At 20.9% G+C, this 19,753-nt stretch overlaps 5 protein-coding genes across 6 annotated transcripts; 3 read left to right on the top strand and 2 right to left on the bottom strand.

The window, feature by feature from the left end:
• Window positions 1-74: 74 nt before the first annotated feature.
• On the bottom strand, window positions 75-2,747 carry LOC122714943 (transmembrane protein 165). Its single transcript, XM_043936750.1, has 6 exons — window positions 2,359-2,747; window positions 2,081-2,282; window positions 1,003-1,178; window positions 692-874; window positions 429-534; window positions 75-271 (listed from the first exon to the last, which is right to left on the bottom strand). Exons 1-6 carry the CDS (start codon window positions 2,494-2,496, stop codon window positions 195-197), a joined length of 882 nt encoding a protein of 293 aa, XP_043792685.1. The 5' UTR covers window positions 2,497-2,747; the 3' UTR covers window positions 75-194.
• A 902-nt stretch (window positions 2,748-3,649) lies between these two features.
• On the top strand, window positions 3,650-4,171 carry LOC122715122. The gene is made up of 2 exons (XM_043937044.1): window positions 3,650-3,688; window positions 3,758-4,171. The coding sequence occupies exons 1-2, from the start codon at window positions 3,662-3,664 to the stop codon at window positions 4,169-4,171; spliced, it is 441 nt and encodes a 146-aa protein (XP_043792979.1). The 5' UTR covers window positions 3,650-3,661.
• A 654-nt stretch (window positions 4,172-4,825) lies between these two features.
• Window positions 4,826-12,936, bottom strand: LOC122714661 (fatty-acid amide hydrolase 2-A-like). Of its 2 annotated transcripts, none has more exons than XM_043936193.1 (10): window positions 12,777-12,936; window positions 11,819-12,062; window positions 11,398-11,606; window positions 10,508-10,734; window positions 10,034-10,363; window positions 6,393-6,685; window positions 6,036-6,131; window positions 5,674-5,832; window positions 5,090-5,272; window positions 4,826-4,944 (listed from the first exon to the last, which is right to left on the bottom strand). In XM_043936193.1, exons 2-10 carry the CDS (start codon window positions 11,867-11,869, stop codon window positions 4,855-4,857), a joined length of 1,638 nt encoding a protein of 545 aa, XP_043792128.1. In that variant the 5' UTR covers window positions 11,870-12,062; window positions 12,777-12,936; the 3' UTR covers window positions 4,826-4,854. The 2 variants fall into 2 exon arrangements, with proteins under 2 accessions (XP_043792128.1, XP_043792129.1); XM_043936194.1 differs by having other exon boundaries at window positions 11,819-11,930.
• Window positions 7,572-9,702, top strand: LOC122714660 (piggyBac transposable element-derived protein 4). Its single transcript, XM_043936192.1, has one exon. It carries the CDS (start codon window positions 7,645-7,647, stop codon window positions 9,463-9,465), a length of 1,821 nt encoding a protein of 606 aa, XP_043792127.1. The 5' UTR covers window positions 7,572-7,644; the 3' UTR covers window positions 9,466-9,702.
• A 316-nt stretch (window positions 12,937-13,252) lies between the features above and the next one.
• LOC122714916 (protein SPT2 homolog) lies at window positions 13,253-19,371 on the top strand. Its single transcript, XM_043936698.1, has 7 exons — window positions 13,253-13,537; window positions 13,619-13,765; window positions 13,855-13,984; window positions 17,360-17,517; window positions 17,840-18,806; window positions 18,915-19,136; window positions 19,220-19,371. The coding sequence occupies exons 1-7, from the start codon at window positions 13,484-13,486 to the stop codon at window positions 19,303-19,305; spliced, it is 1,764 nt and encodes a 587-aa protein (XP_043792633.1). The 5' UTR covers window positions 13,253-13,483; the 3' UTR covers window positions 19,306-19,371.
• Window positions 19,372-19,753: the final 382 nt, after the last annotated feature.

Here is a 19,753-nt window from a genome sequence, read left to right as displayed (position 1 = left end):
TTATTTATATCAATATAATTTTAAACATAATGTACAAAATATATACATAAGTACTTTTCAGAAATAAAATTTAGTGTACATTATGATTTTTACTATTTCATAACAGTCTGTACACAAATAGAAAAAATATGTACATTATCTTATAGCAAAATATATTTCATGACATATAGCTACATAAATACTGTATATTATTTTCATACATCTTCCGTAGGACTAATAAAAAGTGCTGTTAAAGCAAATAGTAGAAATACCAATCCACCAATTATGGTCACTAAGAATAATAAAAATATTTTTAATTATTTTTTTTTGTTTCTTTATTATATGTTAATATTTAATGATTTGTATTTATATGTATCTAGATTTTATGATTCTAAAATTTTTTTGATAATAATAATATATATTTTTTTAATATAAAAAAAGCATTTTACCTGTTCTCACTGAAATTTTTTGAGCTATCATTCGTCCTCCTAATACTGCCAATCCTGTGCAAAATGAGTGTCCCAATATTCCACCTATTACAACTCCATAAACATCCTAAAAATAATAAATTTTTATACATCTTTTATATTTTTTTTTATATAAATATAAGTATATATAAATATAATATAAATATAAATATATCCAAAATTTTTCTATGATTCTAAAATTATAAATATTACAATGTCAAATATTAAATATAAATGTCATTAACCTCTCTTGCTGCAAGTATAATAGTTGTAAGTTGTGAACGATCACCCCATTCTGCAAGAAATGTTAACGTAAATGCTTGAAGAAATATCCTAGATAGGAGCATCAGTGCACTAATTTTTGTTGCTTTCCTTATAACACCAGTTTCTGGATCTTGTACTAAAGTGCTTCCTGTTTCTTTTTCATACTGAAAGTGATGATATTTAAAAATTATTTAATTCCTGCAAAAATGTTAAAGGAATAGTTTCAAAACACTTATACTATAAAATCTAATGAAAAATTCTTTGAAACTATTTATATTTTTAATACTCATACCTCATCTTCTCGCTTTCTTAAGTCTGATTGTACTTCTTCTAATTCCTCTTGTCCTTCAGTTGCAGACATTTTATAACCATCTCGTAACATTTTTAAGCCAAATAAAGCAAAAAGTGCAGTAGAAATATAATATGTATAAACACTAGGAATTATAGTTGCAGCATATCCAAAAATTACTAAAGATCAAAAAAACATAATTGTTATAATTTTAATATAAAAATAAATAATTATAAATAAATATCAATATAAATCAATTATAAATCATCTCAAACCAAATAACATTAGAAATTAGAAAATTTATTTATTAAAAATTTTTTCATTTTGTTTTCTTTTATTAAATTTTCTATTATTTTATATAGGTATTATATTTATAATTATAATATATATGATACATTCTTTTTTATCATTTATTATTATATCATTTAAAAATATTATTATATATATATTAATATATGTACTAAAATATTTTTTAAGATCACAAAAATTGCAATGATTCTATTTAATTATTTTAATTTTATTTAAGAAATATTCACTTATAATAATCATTATATCATTTATTTTGTTCATATATTTGAAAAAAATATTTTTGAAATTTGAAAATTTCAGAAAAAATCAGCATTTAAAAATAAATAAAAAAATGTTATATAAATATATATATTATATTTATATATTATATTATATTTTGTTTTTTGAAGTAAAATAATAAATAATTTTCTTAACATTTTATAAATATAATATATATATATCATGAATATTTCTTTAATTTATATATATTAATTACTGAAACATTGCTAATTACAATCAAAGCTCATAATAATATTATTAAATTTAATACCAACAAATTCTTATAAAATTTAATATATACAAAATATAGAAGTTTATTATATTTCATAACCAAAATAAAATAGAATATTTTACATGAATTTTTTTAATTATTTTCAAATGCTAAGTTTATTTTTCAAGTGAATTTTTCTATATATAATATATGTATATATAGCATATGTATTATTCTGTGTGTATATGTGTATATGTGCATGTATGGTACAAAATTTTACAAGAATTGTATATTTAATAATACCTGAAAGAAGAGTCATTAAAGCTAAAGCACTAATTGCTCCTATAAAAACTGTCAATCTTGGATGTTTCATTGCCATAATAGCAGCAATAAAGAAAGTTTTGTCTCCCAACTCAGAAACAACGATGACAGATAAAGATGCTACAAATGCATGTAGAAAACCAAGGTTATCCTTGGTTTGTGATGGTATTGCATTTTCAGGTTTCTAATATATATTATGAATATTAATATATGAGTAAATATATATTATTTAATACAAAATAATTGAATTAAATACTTACCATAGATGTCATTATCATTTGAAATCTACCATCATATATTGGTTCACTTTCACCTAATACTATAGATAAAAAAAAATAGTTTATTGCACATATATACAAAAAATACTCATTTATTATTAAAAATCGGTTAAAGCTCATTGTTTTTAGTTTATATTGATAATACTGAGAGCTTTAACTATAGTTATTTTGTACTGAAGATGTTATCAAAGCATCTAATATACACACACCGAAGTGTGGATACATGTACTGTTTTTAATGTTCCACAATGCAGATTCTATATCATAAAATTTAGACAATATTCACAATAAACATTTAATGCTTTGAAAATTAATCATCTACACACAAAAAATATTTAATATAAAAATACTATAAATTTAATTTATTTCGTGTAAATTAATATCTAAACTCATTAAACTTTTAAAAGATTTAATTTACAATTTTGAAAATATTTATTCCATGAAATATGTCTATAATTGAAAGATCACAACAGTTACAAATACTTAAAATGTATAATCATGCTAGATGTCACTGAATAATAATATTATTTTGAGAATTTATTATTTTTTAAACAGGTTTATAAAAAGATAAATTTAAAAAATTATATATCAATGCAAATTTAATAATTACAGAAAAATTTTTTTTGCTTTTATTATATATTTTATAACTTTTTATAAATTTTAATTTTAAAAACTTTTGTTATGTACATATTTTTATACATCAATCTTTGATTATGTATGTTTTAGAAAAGTATATCACTAGTATTTGATGTGTTCTTGCAACTATTTCGTATTAATATATTAATAATTTTATTTGTAATTATAGCTTTAAATCATGATGAAAGTAAGTAAATTCAGTAATAATACTTTGATTTATATCTATTATTAAAATTACTAAAAATTAATAATTTTGGTTATTTATGTTTTCTTATAATTTTATGATATATTTGTTTTTTTCATTAGATTGAATGGACTATGAATAAAATTATTATGACGGTTGAAATAATTCCTAAACATTTCAATTTTACATACGTATAATTTTTAATCCTAAATGAATTTCTAATATTAAAATTATTTATTATATTCTACTTGTCAAATGCTCATGGAAGTTGTAAAAATGTCTTCAAATTTTTGAAGAATTATTTTAATCATTAATATAATTAAATATATATAAATAGTATAATTATATGTGCATTATTTATTATATATATATATATATATATATATAATATAAATTTTAAAACTTTTTTGTTTTATTGAAATTACATAAATTATATTATATTAACCAATAAAAAATAAAATATAAAATGCAGAAGATAAAAAAAGCAAAAGTGGTATGTAACAATAAAGTTTTCTAATATAAGTTTAAAATTATTGATGATAAAAAAATATATTATTTATAGAATCAAGCTATTGAAATACTTTGGTTAAATAAAAAAAATGGATTGAAAAAAAAGATAAAAATGGAAAAGATAAAAAAATTACAGAATGTTGATACTCAATGTAAAATCATACATTATTATAAGAAGAGTGAAAGACAATATCCAATAAGTTTTTCAAGACATAGAATTCTCTCTGAAATAAAATCATATATAAATAAAAAAAATTGGAATAAAGCTAAAAATTTATTTTTATTATTACTTGAATCTTCAATTGATATTGAACCATTAATATGGCGTTATAGTTTTATACTTACATTATATAATAATATTGATAATTTATCTAATATTTTTCAATTTTTTAATATGTGTATTGGTAGTCTACATTCTGATAAAAATGTGATATTAAAAAATATATTGTTATTACAACATAAATAATATTTCTTCTTACATGAAATAAAATGTTTTATTGAAATCTATGTTTATTTTCATAACTTCTATTTAAAAATAAATATTTAAAAATAAATTTTTAATTTAGCAATTAAAATTCATCTGTAATAATAATAATATATATATATATATATTATTTTATATAATAGCAATCATATAATAATAAAAATTACAATTAGTATTGCATTAAATAATTTAATATTTCGCTATGCATTGAATGCATTGTGCTTTTTAATATATATATTAATATTATTAATATATATTATTATAATATTATTATAATAATATTATAATAATATATATTATATTATAATAATATTATTATAATATATATATTATTAATTTTTAATATATCCATATATGCATTTAATGATAACATTAATTATTTTATATCTATAATTATTAAATATTTTATTAACATTATATTTAATATGAATGTTATTTTGAATAATATTTATTATATTTTATATATTTATATTTATATAAAGTTATAAAATAAAAATATGCTATTAACATTATTATTCTATTTATATATTAACAAATATAATAATGTATCATAATAACAATATATAAAAAAAATCTTATATTAATAATATCTGATAATAATTACTATTATAATATTAAATTATTATTGAATTATTAAATTGAATTAACATCGATTTTATAATAAATTAAGATGGTGGAACCCAACCACCAAATACTTTCTCTAATTCTCGTGCTACAGCCAAACATAGATGATCATTATAGGGAGCTGCTACGACCTAAAACAAAAAAATTATAAGATTATCTTTTAAATTATCTTTTAAATTATCAAGCATCCAAAGTTTACTATACATGTAAACATGTAAAATTAAATCTTTTTTTTAAATTCAATTATTCAATAATATCAATTATTCAAAATTTCACCTGCACCCCAATAGGTAATCCATTCTTATCAATACCAAGAGGCACTTGACAAACTGGAAATTTCAAAACATTGAAAAGACACCAATAACCAAAATTATATGGTCTTAAAAAAGCTGTATAATGATATCCAGCTGAATAAGGTGAAGATGGATAAAATAGTATCCCATTATGTTCTAATTTACTCTGAAAATAAAAGAACACTATCAAACTTTATAACTTTATAAATCAATAATTAATATCAAACTTTTATAACTTAAAAATTAAAATTAAGATTAATTTATTATCTTTATATATCTTTTTATTATCAATTATGATTTATTTAAGATTTTAGGAAATCTTATAAAATTTTATAAGAATCAAAGAAAATGCAAATAATATAAATAATTATATATTGCTAATAAATTGTTGCATAATATATCTAATATATCCAATTAAATATATTAGATATTTATTGAAATGATTATTTTTTTCTTACATTTAACGAAAAAATTATTCTGTGAATAAATCTCAAATGATAAATATTTTAAGAAAAATTTATAATTTGTAATTACTTAATAAAAAAATTATATTAAGTAAAATCTTACCATCAAATAGTTTTTCATATTTGTAGTAACATTCATTGCCCATTTAGGATCTTCTACAGGAAATAAATCTTCATCAATTAATTTCAGAATTGCAGCAAACGTTAATTCACACTTTCCAGTTAACAATTTTGAAATTTCTATAAAAGCACTTGTACGATACTAAAAAAAAGAATTCTTAATATGTTCTATTTATTTTTTTTTGTTATTATATATATATATATATATATATATATACATTATATGATTTTAGATAGCAAGCAAACTAATAGTTTTTTGATTAACTATTCTTTTCATTGTATATATGTAATATAATATATCTTTATAAAATTATATATAATAAATTTATATATATAAATTTATACCTTTCTATTTGTTATATTTAATTTGAAATCCATATTTTCTTGTGTCATCCAAAATCTCCACAACCGATAACTATATTCAGAACCAGGTATTTTTATCTGTAATGCAAATATATCATTAAAATTGTTTAAAATCAAAAAACATAAAGTAATATATGAAATATAAAGTAATATATGAAATATAATATAATAAATATATGATGTAAATATATGATATAATAAATACTATAAATTTATGTATGTATGAAAATAAATGAAATTATAATTAAAATGAATGATTATAAATCAATAAATTATATCACATATATATCACAAATGCTGATGAAATAATACAACTTTTATAATATATAATAAACTTACTTTTGTTATAGATCCATTAACTTCTTTAAAATGTTGCACAACTTTTAATAGAGCTGTTCTCATTTCATAATTTATTTTACTTGCTCTTATATCACCTGAATTTTCTTGGTAAAAAATATTAAGTTGTGTTATATCTACTTCTGCATTAAGATTAAGTAATGATATTTTATCTTGAATTAAAACTTTTAAAAGAGGTATTAAATCTTCTGCTTTCTTACATATTGGACCTACTTCTGCCATTGAATTAGGATAATCTTCTTGTCGAAGTCCAATACCTTTTAATGGTGTTAAACCTAAAATTAATTAAATTATTTTTAGTAATTTAAATTAGTAATGATTAATCATTATATTATTAATTTATATAAAGTTGTTATCAGAGATGTTCAGGAAAACAAGAATGTTACATGTAATTTCAGAGAGTATCTTGCAATTTGAAAATATCGAAATTTTGAATAATATTAAGATTTAAGAAATCTCGAAATTTCAAAGAATTATGAGAATTTGAATAATATTTTGTTTATTATAAATATAACATCTTTGAAATGTTTTAAAATCTTGCATTATAAAATTATTAAATATAACTAGAAATAATTAAATATAAACAATTAAAAATGATTTAATTACATTAAGAGTAAATAAAATAAATTTTACCTAAAAGTTTGAATAAATTTTCAAATTCAATTTTCTTAAAAACAGAATTCTATTGCAAAAAAATTGTATTTTATGCAATTTTCTAACTCATTTAACCCTTTACACTCGTATGTCACCATATAGGCGACATTATATATTTTACCGTTGCACTCATATGTCGCCATATAGGCGACATTATATATTTTACCATTGCACTCGTATGTCGCCATATAGGCGACATTATATATTTTACCGTTGCACTCATCTGTCGCCATATAGGCGACATCTTACATTATTTGGGGTCAAATTATAGCCAGATAATATTACATAATATTCATTTAATTAAATTTATTTATAATTAATTAAAATCATGTTTTCAAGAAATATGATGTCCTTAAATAAAATGTTTTGTATTATCTAATCATATTTATTATCGTAATACGAGTATTTAAAAATAAATAATCAATTTAATAAATAATTAATAATAATAATATATATATATATCTCATTTACAAATTTTCAATATTTCATTACTTTTGTAGAGAACGCCACGCGGTAAATACTCCAGTATATGTCTAATTTATATCTGTGTTATAATTTGAAATTTTTTACAATATAGAAAATGTCCAAACGACATTTACAAAAAGAAATTATAAATGAATTGGAAAGTAGTGATGACGAATTTTATTTGGACTCGTATGACCATGAAGAAATAAATTCCTGTGTTAATAGCGACAGAGACAGTTTTGAAGAAGAAGAAGAGGAAATTGATATTAGCACTGATAGTGATATCATAGTCAATAAAAAAAGAAGAACAGTTCCTTTACCAACGAGTTCAAGCAGCAGTGAAGATGAGTATACCACTGAAAGGAGAGACAATTATGGGCATTGGGTGGACGTCACTCTTCAGGACAATGTGCCATACAGGATCAATTTCACTTCCGGCGATAAAACTGAAGGGCCACAAATTCCAGATAACTGCACAAAACCTACAGATTTTTTTAAACTTTTTTTTTCTGATGAACTTATCGAAAAAATAGTTGAAGAGACAAATAATTATGCTCGAAATAAAATTGCTAAAAAAATATTGTCCAAACGGTCTACGTGGCATACGTGGGTTGATGTTACCATAGAAGAAATTATGGCATTTCTTGGAGTTATTCTAAATATGGGCACAATTACTGTTAGTAATCTGCAAGAATATTGGTCCCAAAATTTCAATTCAAAAATTCCTTTCTTTGGTAGTATATTTAGAAGAGAAAGATTTATGCAAATATTTTGGATGCTTCACTTATATAAAAATAATCCAAACGACCAAAGTCTTAGAGCCCGAACACAGAAAGTTAGCCATTATTTAGAACTTTTAGATAAAAAATTCAAAGAACATTTTGTTCCGTCAAGAGAAATCTCAGTTGATGAGCCAGTGGTGGGATTCAAAAGCAAAATATGTTTCCTGAAATATAATCCAAATAAACCTACCAAGTGGGGAATAAGAATATATGTACTGGCAGATGCCAATACAGGGTATGTATATTCAATTTTTCCCTATTATGGAAGCTTGACTTCGGAAGATTTACCACGGCCTGATCTTCTCATAAGTACAAGAATCGTACTTAAATTGTGCCAAGACTTATTAGATAGCAATCCTGGCAGTAAGGGATACCATATTTATACAGATAGGTACTACACAAGCCTACCACTTGCACAAGAATTGCTAAAGCTAAATATATACACAACAGGAACTATACAAAATAATAGAAAGTTTATTCCTTATTCAATAAAAAAACCTAAGTTTTCTCAAAACAATACATTTGCCTGCAGATCAGAAAATTTGCTATTGTTGGCATGGAAAGATAAACGTATCATCACTATACTTAGCAGCTGGGACGTTTCAGGTACTCAACCAATAAATAGAAGAGTACGTGGAGGAAATATCCAAGTTATAGATAAGCCAATTGTAATTATTAATTACAATAAATATATGGGAGGCGTAGATCGAGCCGACTCCTATTCAGCGCCATATTGTTTCTTGAGAAAATCATTGAAATGGTGGCGGAAATTATTTTTTTGGGGACTTGAATTATGTAGTGTAAATGCATATTTGCTATACAAAATAACTCAACATCGCCAAAATAAACAACCAATGACGCATTTGAAGTTTGTTCGAGAACTTGTAGATGGGTTGACAGCAAACTACCGACAAGATTCAAAAATTCCAGGTAGACCATCAACGTCAGACAAAGAAGAACGATTAAACGGCAAATTGCACATTTTGCGTCAAAATGAGGGAAAGAAAAAGGACTGTTTAGTTTGTTCTAACCGAAAAGTCAAAGGTGGGAGACATGAAACAAGATATATTTGCAATACATGTACTCTGAAACCAGGATTACATATTGGGGATTGTTTTGAACGTTACCATACAATGAAAAACTATAAAATGTAATTTTTTTCTACACAACTTGTATCATTTTTACTTTTTTAGTCTTTTTTTATTTTTCATATCATTAAGATTGGTAATAAAAAAAATAATGAACCTTCATATTTTATGTAGTACAGCATTATTGTAGCTTTTGGTATTCCTGTGTGTCCTATGTGTTCTTTCCAATATAAAAGTAGGTTTATTTATTTTTTTAATTTTGAAAAATCAAAAAGTATATACACATATTATATAGATTTTCATATTTCAAAAGTGTGAGATGCAGATTAAATATGTTTATTTGCTAATTTTTTCTACTAAACCGGAAATTTTAATTTATGTTATGTTCGCATAAAAATATTTTCCTTTTGATTGATTGATATGAAAAAAAATTCCGAGTTGATGGGTAGTAGCCTTTCGAAAAAATTCCGAGTTGATTGGTATCCTTATCGAATATATATACGAGTGCAAAGGGTTAATATTTCTATATTATTTTATATTATATTTTTAAATTATTTTTTTTCTAATTATATCATAATTTTGAAAACATCTCATAGTAATATCTGAAATTTGTAAGTTAATAAAATATAAAAACCTGCAGTTGGTTTAAATCCAAATACTCCATTGAAGAAAGCTGGCATTCTAATAGAACCACCAATATCACTGGCAACAGAAAATGCAGTTCCACAAGCAGCAGTAATTGCTGCTTCTCCACCACTACTTCCACCAACATTTCTAGTGGTATCATATGGATTACATGTTTGTCCATATAAATTGTTTCTTGATTCAGTCCATAAATTTAATTCAGGAATATTTGTTTTTGCTATTAAAATTCCACCAACATCTTTTATAAGATGTATTGCTGTTGCATCTTCTTGAGAACGAAAATTACGTCTACTTATTAAACCCATTGTATGAAGCATACCTAAATAATTAAAAAATAAATACAATATTCAATAATAAATAACTCATTTAAAATCTAATAAAAAATATAATTAAAAATTCTTTTCAAATTTTTAGGTTTTTTTCATAATATATATTGATATAACTATCAATATATTTAAATTACCTTTTGCTTCATTGCTTTCTTTTGTCGTAAAAGGGACACCCAAAAATGGTTTTTTTTCTTTTATTAAATCAGTATTTTCTAATGTTTGTAAAAGTTTGTCTATTTCTTTAGCTTCTTCTAAAGCATCAGAATATCTATCTTCAACAACTGCATTTATTATTTCATTTACTTCCTTTGCTCTTTCTATAAATGCCGTTACAACTTCTAATGATGATATTTTTTTTGTTCTATAAAACCATTTATATAATAAATTTAATTTTATATTAAATTTATATTAAAAAATTTAAAATTTAATTAGCTTTAATATCTATATTAGATTTGCAACAAAGTTCTTTTAATTAAATATAATTATTAGTTCTTTTAATTAAATATATATAACAATTAAATTACTTACATTAAATTACTTAAATTAACAATTAAATTAAATTTTGAACTGATTTATTTTATCTTATCTAATCTTCATTTAAATTGATTTATTTGTTTTTATTGTATTAAGATTTTATTGTATTTATTTATCTTTTAAATTGATTTTATTAAATTAATTAATTTGTTAAATTGATATATTTAATTATAAGATTAAAAAAATGAAATATTTTTTAATAAGTAAATAAACATTTATATCTTTTTAAGCACATTTATAACTATCAAATAAATAATCAAATGATCATTAATCAAAAATTATATAAAGTATATATGTAAAGTATTCAAAAAGATTCTAATTAGTTGCATATTTTTATTTTCATAAATTTAATAAAAAATATTTTGAATCAGAAATTGAATATTTTGTACTTTATATTTCATACAATTAATTTTCAATATATTGAATAAATAATATTAAATAATTGATATTATATATAAATATAATATCAAAAGTGAAATTTATTAAATACCTGATTTTTTCAGCCAATTCTGATGCACTCATTAGTACTAAGTTATTCTTGATTGGAGGAACTTTTTGTATATCATTTTTATAATATAATCCAAAAATTAAATCTATTAATATGTCAAATATTACATGAAATTGGATAAACGAACATTTCAAAAAATGTTTTAAAATTCTGGTTGACATTTCAAATATTATTTGACATATGCCACTTTCCTAAAGCATATAAAAATTATTTAATTAGTTAATTTCATTCACCATACAATTAAGAATAACTATTATATTTGAAAGGAACGATTATTACACATAATTTTCAAATATTTATCTATTGCAAATAAAAAATTAAAAACATTTTTGTAATAATAAAAATAAATATTCAATATAAATTATTATTTTAATAGTTTAATATATATAATATTTATATATACCTGTGTTTTTGAATTTCTTTCTATTAAAGTACACATATTGATAAAATTCATACAATTAATGGTATGATATATACGCAATATATTTCAGACACAGATTTAAAAAAATTCAGCACTATTTATATATGTATAAAAAAGTGAAAAAGTTTTCGAAAAACTGCTTCATCATTGATTTTAAAGAGTTTTTAAATCTTTCGTTGCGATGTATACATAAAATAACAATTTAAAAAATGAGCGATCAAATGAACTTGAAAAAAATTAAAAGAATTTTAAAAAAGAAATTGAGAATAAAAATGTCAAGAAATTAATAATTTATAAAAACATATAAAAAAAGATATTATAATATCAATATTGATTTGATACACTTAAATGAATCAGTAATCGTTTTTTTTGTAAACACAGAAATAAAATCAAAAGTTCATTAAATTTAAATTAAGTTTGTAATAATTTTAGATTTAAACTATATTTTTAATATAAATGTCATAAACTGCCGGCTATGCATGATATCATTTGATTGATTTTAACTTAATTTATTGTACATATATGATACATATATATTGTCTTAAAGCGGTTAAATTAAACTGAGATCATATATAAACAAAATTGAGTAAAAATTTTGCAGAACAAATAAATAACAAACAAATAAATGATGAGAAAATAGGAAAAAAAGAGAATAAAAATATGAAAATTAGCGCCATGTATGGAGTGTCGCAGATGAAACTAATGTGGAAGCAAATAGTAGGATAAAGATAGTAAAATTAGAATTGACCATCAGTACCATCTTTTGAATGCCAAAAACATCTAAAAATATCTCTCCAAAATCAAGATAAAATCAAATAAATCAAATAATAAAAGGGATCATTTCTTTTAAGTATTTTTAGAAAGATATTTTTGGCACTTAAGAGATGATACTGTCAATTTTTAATATATTTATCTTTCTTTTACTATTTGCTTTTCTTACTTATATTCATTTGCTACACTGAAGATGGCATTGATTCTACAATTTTTAACCTATTTTTATTCTTTTGCTATTTACTTTCTTTATCTGATAAACGAATTAAATACACTTTGATTATTTTTTTCTTTCAAAACAACTATGTGTTTCACTATTTAATAAGATATAGATATTGTATATCTATATAAGATATATTATATTTTTATTTTTATAAGAAATAAGAAAAATAACGACCTCACAAAATATTCTGACATATGACGCGATGCATTGCTTGCATTGCTCGGTCATTTAGTAATCTAACAAATGAAAATCTGATGATGTATCGTTCTATGCGAACGTTTTCTTATGTTATTATTCTTTGATGTCGCTGCCTACTTTATCCTGATTTCTAGTAACTCTATCCAGAACATGAAATATAAAATTTCATACGGTGGTAGATCTATCCTTTAATTTGTTTGTGACAATATCTTGCAAACATTTAGTTCGTTCTTATTTCGAAGACCTTTGTTTCTAGTAAGCGTTCGAAAGTATTTATATGATCAGTTGTAAATTTTGTCGTCCAACTTAATTGATAATTTATAGAACGAACTCGCACATAATAATGTTTAAATAATTATGATGAAATGTTAAAATGTGAATTTAATGTGCAAATATGATAAATATGTCATGAAAAATATCTATAATTTATTATATTCTTTGTTTTTACTATTAAAATGGATTTTGGTACTTTGCTAAGTGTGGCACAAAAAAATGAAAATAACAAGCAGGTTATTATATTTTTTTTTGAATGTTTCTTTATTTATAAAATCATTTATTTTTAATAAAATTATATTTTGTTTTTTTTTTAGCCGATTGCTTGTTACCAAACAAAATTCTCTCCACCTAAAAAACCAACGAAACAAAGCAAATCACTTTCCGAAAATATAAAAAAATTTTTAGCTCGTAAGGAAGAAGAAGAAAGACAGAAAGCATTAGAAGAAAAAAAAAAAAGAGAGGTATTAAACTTTTATTCAAGTTATATATTTATAATATATGTTTATTTATTTATTGTATAAATTTATAATATTATTGTTTTATTATTTAGAATTTATTAGCATTGCGAGATCATAAAGCCCAAAGTCGAATAAATAAACATTTAAAAGTATGTAAAGCTGCAAATAAATCTGTATTGGCAGATGCAATTGATAATGAGAACACAGCTGTTACAATAGCAGGTATGAAATATTATTATATAAGCATAAAAATGTTTTTTATATTAAGAATTATATTATTAAGAATTAAATATTTTTAAACTGAAATTAAATAAAATAAATATATTAATTTTATAAAAAAATTTATTTTTGAAAATATTAATGATTTTCAAAAGATTCATTATTTATATTTATTTATATTTTTTATTTAAATTTATTTATATTTTTTTTAAATTCTTATGAAATTTTAAAGAAATATGAGACTTGATACATTGATTTATCAAATTTCATAAATATTAATTTTTATTATAATTATTTATCATTTAGCATTATTATATTTTGTTTTTAATGTAATATTATTATTATTAATTTAAATAATGTGATAATGAGGATTTCATAAATAATAAAAAATAAAGAATTAGGATTTATATATTTTTTAATTTAAATTATATTATTTTTATTTATTAAATAAGAATATATTTATTATATGAATAATATAATATGAAATTTATAAATGAAATATGAAATAAATTTAAAAATTAATATGAAATATGAATATATTTATTATATGAATAATGTTGCATTATAATTATCAATAATTTATTATTATAAAATATAATATATAAGAAAATATATAAAAAATTTATTTTAAATATACTTTTTATTGTTTATTGTTATATATTAAATAACATAAACATATTTATATCTCATAAATTTGATGTATAAATGCAATGAAGATGAATGTAATAGGTTATTATGTGGGTTCTGCAAAATAAATTATTATAATTCTGTGTATGATCAATGATCTACATATTAATGAGTATTTAGAAGTATCAGTCTATATATCCATAATGGGCAGTATTTTTGCCCACAGGTAATTGAATATGAATATATACAATCAACGCAATGCCTTCTTACTTTTCCACCGTCCAACAGGGCAGTGAGATTTTGTGGATTTACATGGCCAAGGATACCAAACAATTCAGGTCAGAGTAAATATAAGTCTTGAGTAGTTTAGGGGCCAAACTCTAAATTGATTTTTATTATTATTGATCAAGTTTTGAATGCATAAAGTGATACACAATAACATAAATGTTCAGATGCTAAGCTACTATTAACTTTGATGCTCTAACAAGTATACTTTGTTGTTTAAAGAGGAAATAAATATGAAATTGTATCCACATTGATAAATCATTTATTGTATGTAATAATAATAAGTACGCATTTTTTTTTCCCTTTTTGGTCTGGGTCTTCCTGTATTTATTGGCTTATGCATTGGTCTCTTTTTTGTGTGTCTGGTATTCATTATTATATTATGATTTATTCATTTTTTTCATATTTTTTGCCATTTTCTTTATCATTATCATATCTAGTTTCTATATGATTTACATGAATTTCTCATATTTATAGTCATTCATTTTTTTCTGATATTATTTTATTACTTTGCTTTTTCTTTATCCTAAATTAGTTTTTTTACTTATAGTGATTGCTCACTCTGTCCTAGTTTAATTTTCTTTTCTTTGCTTTAATTGTTTTCATTTAATTTTTAATATTTAATATAACTATGTCAAGTTAATTAATTTAAAAAAATTCATAAATACAACAGATGATATATCTGAAACGAAATAGTTTCAAGTTTATATCTTCTTTAAAATTCAAGTATAAAGTGTCGAAGTTAATGGGATAAAATAAATAAGAAATTTAATAAATTTTCCACAAATCAAAATAAGGCGAAAATGAAAAATAATAAAATTGCGTTTAAATTTGTTTTTTAATTATTAAAAATTAAAAATCAATAAAAGTATCTCTTGGAGCATTGCAAATCTTTTTAAATAAATAAATATAGGACAATTAAAACAAAGAGATATGTTTTTTACAATCTTAGTTCAGGATATTTTATAATATATATATATGACACATATATAATTTTGTCATATAGGATTTTGTAACCAATTAAAATAATTTTCACTTTAAAATTGACTTTTGCTAGGTCGAATTTATCATAATATAAATTGTTTTCTTATCAATAATTAAATTTTTTCATATATTATTAAATTATTTTTCATAATTTAATTTTTATCATTTATTTGTATTATATTTCTCTATATTCTGCTATCAAATTTTATTCTTTTTAAAAGTTTTATATTGTTTTTGTTATTTATAATTATATTATTATGTATGATTATTATAATATTATTTTATCTATCAAATAATAACTTGTATCTCATAAATCACATTAAATTTTCAAGAAAGAATAAAATTTAAACTAAAATATAATCACTTCATTTTGTTTATGAATATATAATTGTTTATGAATATTTCATTTTGTATATGAATATATTGACTGGAAAAAAATATATAAGTGTTAAAACACCTATTAAGGATCAAGGATAAAGAAATAACTTTATATTTCTTAAATGTTTTGTAAAATATTTATAAATCTCAACATTAAAATGAAACTTTTTTTGCTCTTATTGTATACTTATTGTATTACTTATTATAAAATTATACTGGATCATTGTAACTCAAAGAAAATTGTGCATATATTTCTGTTTCTTCTGATTCAGTTTGTCTTGAATCTAAATTTAAAAAAATTTATGATTCTATAAATTAATGCGCCAAATTGGCAACAATAAATTTAATTTATTTTAATTTCATATAATATACATATATGTATAATTCAAAAAGTATATATTACAATTTATATATATATATATATATACACAGATAATTCTATATGATTTAATGAAATTTAATAATAAGAATAAAGCTACTGTAAAATTGAAAATTTATTTCATTATATTGTAATAACATATTATTTTGCAATAAAGGTCAATTTTTGCAGTCAATTTTTCAGATGATTAAATTAAATATAAAGAATTATTGTATATATATACATATATATATATATATATATATATATATATCATAATATATATTTTTTACATTTTATACTATTTTATTATTTTCTATATAGTTAATAATAAAAAATTATTTTTTCAAATTTAATAATTTCTGTGTTATTCATAAATATTATGTATGTTTCCAATACATGATATAAAGACTGTTTTTAATTTTTTGATTGTAATTTCCACTGAAAAAAATATGATAAAATAAATTATTAAATTATTATTATATGATTAAATAAATTATTAAAAAATTATATTTTGTTAAAGTTTATTAGTGTATATCAACTATATATTGATTATATTTTTTTGTATTGATTATATTTTTTTCATTATGTTGAATTATATATATTAAAAATTAATAATATAATAAAGATTGAAAGATAAAGTAAATAAAATATGCATGAAATATAAATAGATGAATAATACATGCAGAAACACATTTTAATTAATATTGAATATTGAATATTTAGATACTTTCATTTGTTTTTAGGTCCATCACAACCTGATGAAGATGATTATGGATATGTTTCGCAAGAAGCATCTGCTTTTTATAATCAGTTAATGAGTAAATATAATAATACATCTTCGCAAAAACCAACTTTTAATGACTGCCGAAAGAAGACAATAAAAGATATAGCATCTACAAAGGTATGAAAATATAGAAAATATAGAAAAAGTAAATATATTTACTTTAATATATTATTATTATGATATAAGAAAATTGTAGCATGTTAAATTGTTAAAAAGTTGTTTTTTCGTTGAAACAAAAACAAAATATTTTAATTTATATATATTTATTTTAATTTATTTATTATATTTTAATTTAAGATATTAGATATTAAGAATTTAAGATATAAGATAGATTTAATTTTTTAAGATATTTATAATATCTTTAATATGTGTCAATATAATTTTTATTTTAATATATTAATAATTATTATTTATTTAAATTATTTAATTATGATTTAAGGACAGAGTGAAACAAGCTTTAAAACAGCAAGAAGAAGAAGAAACTTTAGGACATCGTCGAAAAAGAAAGCTTCTTGTAAAAGAAACGGAAACAGAATTACAAGAAAAAGTTGAGAAAGATACTAAAGATGATAAAAAAGAAAAAGATGAAAAACCAAAATCCAAAAAGAAACCTATACCACCACCAATTGATTTTACAGAACTATTGAAAATTGCTGAAAAAAAACAACATGAACCAATTATCATTGATGTTAAGCCAAAAAATGATGAACCAGAAAGACTAATGACAAAGAAACAAATGAAAGAATATGCAAAAGAAAAAGAATGGCGAGAACGAAAAGAACAAAGAAATAAACTCGGTAATGTAAATAATAAAGAGGCAAGCATTGTTGCATCTAAATCAAATAAAATACAAGATAATCGTAACAATACTAATTGTAATAATAAAGTTTCAAATGTGTCCGAGAAGATAAATACAGTACCTGCAATTTTGAACAAAATTCCTTCGAAAATAACAGGATTGCAATCTTCAACTAATAAAAAACCCATTGACAAAATTAATCTTAATAAACTCAACATAAATAACAAATGCAACATATCAAAAGTATCCGAAAGAGATATACTTTTAGAAGAAAGGAAAAAATTAGAAATAGAAAGGAAAAAATTAGAAGAAATGCGACAAACTATTGAAGAAGAAAAGAAAAAATTAAAAATAAGCAAAACACACATTGAGGATATAAAAAATGCAAAATGTGACAAATCAGTATCAAAAATGAAAATTTTAGACAAACAAGAATTATTAAAAAATTCACAAAAAGAATCTCTAAAATCTAATGTAACAAAATGTCGTATATCACAAACAATGAACGATAAAATAAAACAATTTCCACCAGCAGATCTTAAATCAATTAAATCTAAACATGTGCCTCATTTAAGGGAACAGAAAAAATCATTCATTAATAATAAACGTAAGAAAAATTTTATTTTTATTTATTAAATTGGAGAAAATAGTATAAATGAATAAATATTTTCATAATTGAAATTTTATATATGTTTTTATATATTTAAATATGCAGGTCGCATAATAGATGATGAGGATGAAGAGGAATATGATTCTGAACTTGAAGATTTCATTGATGATGAAGTAGAAGAAGGAAATGAAGATTATAGTAAATATATAAGTGAAATATTCGGTTATGATAAAAATAAATATAAATATGTAGAGAATGATGATGATGTAGCAATGGAAAGCAGTTTTGCACAACAACTCAAAGAGGAATATGTATCTACTAAAATAGGTAAAGGGTCTTTTTATAATATTTTATAATTTTTCTATTATAATTATTTATGAAAATAATAAATTAAAATTATTTTTTTTGAGGCATTATGGAAGATTTAGAAGATATGCGTATGGAAGCTTTGGAGAAAAAACGAAAAGCCTTTTTAAAAAAAAAATTTAAAAAGTGATTATAAATAATTGTTTATAAATTTTTATTATATTCTATTTAATAAACTATTATATGCTTATACAAATTTTGAACTATTAAAATTTTCTCGTTTTTTAAAGATTTGTAATATTATTTTATTTTTTAATCACAAAAAATTATTTATTTATCCTATTCAAATTAAACTTTTTTAAAAGTTATAAAAAGAAAGTTAAGCAATAGTTACTATTCCAATTTCTACGATTGTTAATATGTAAAAAATATAAATATTAATATTAATAATAATAAGAGTAGAGAATATAACATATATAAAAAAAGGAAGATGTGAGAAAATAAAATAAAAACTAAAAATAAAATAATTTGTTAGCAAGATAAAATAATAATACAAGGAAAGACATGATGTTATACAGAAAAAAAATTTAATTCGAGAAAGATGATATTTCGTGAATATAGATTTGAATGCATGGAAA

This window comes from Apis laboriosa, unplaced genomic scaffold, assembly GCF_014066325.1.
Source record: "Apis laboriosa isolate Shangri-la unplaced genomic scaffold, ASM1406632v1 scaffold34_cov151, whole genome shotgun sequence".
Lineage (NCBI taxonomy): Eukaryota > Metazoa > Arthropoda > Insecta > Hymenoptera > Apidae > Apis > Apis laboriosa.
This window is presented reverse-complemented; position numbering and strand designations above follow the sequence as displayed.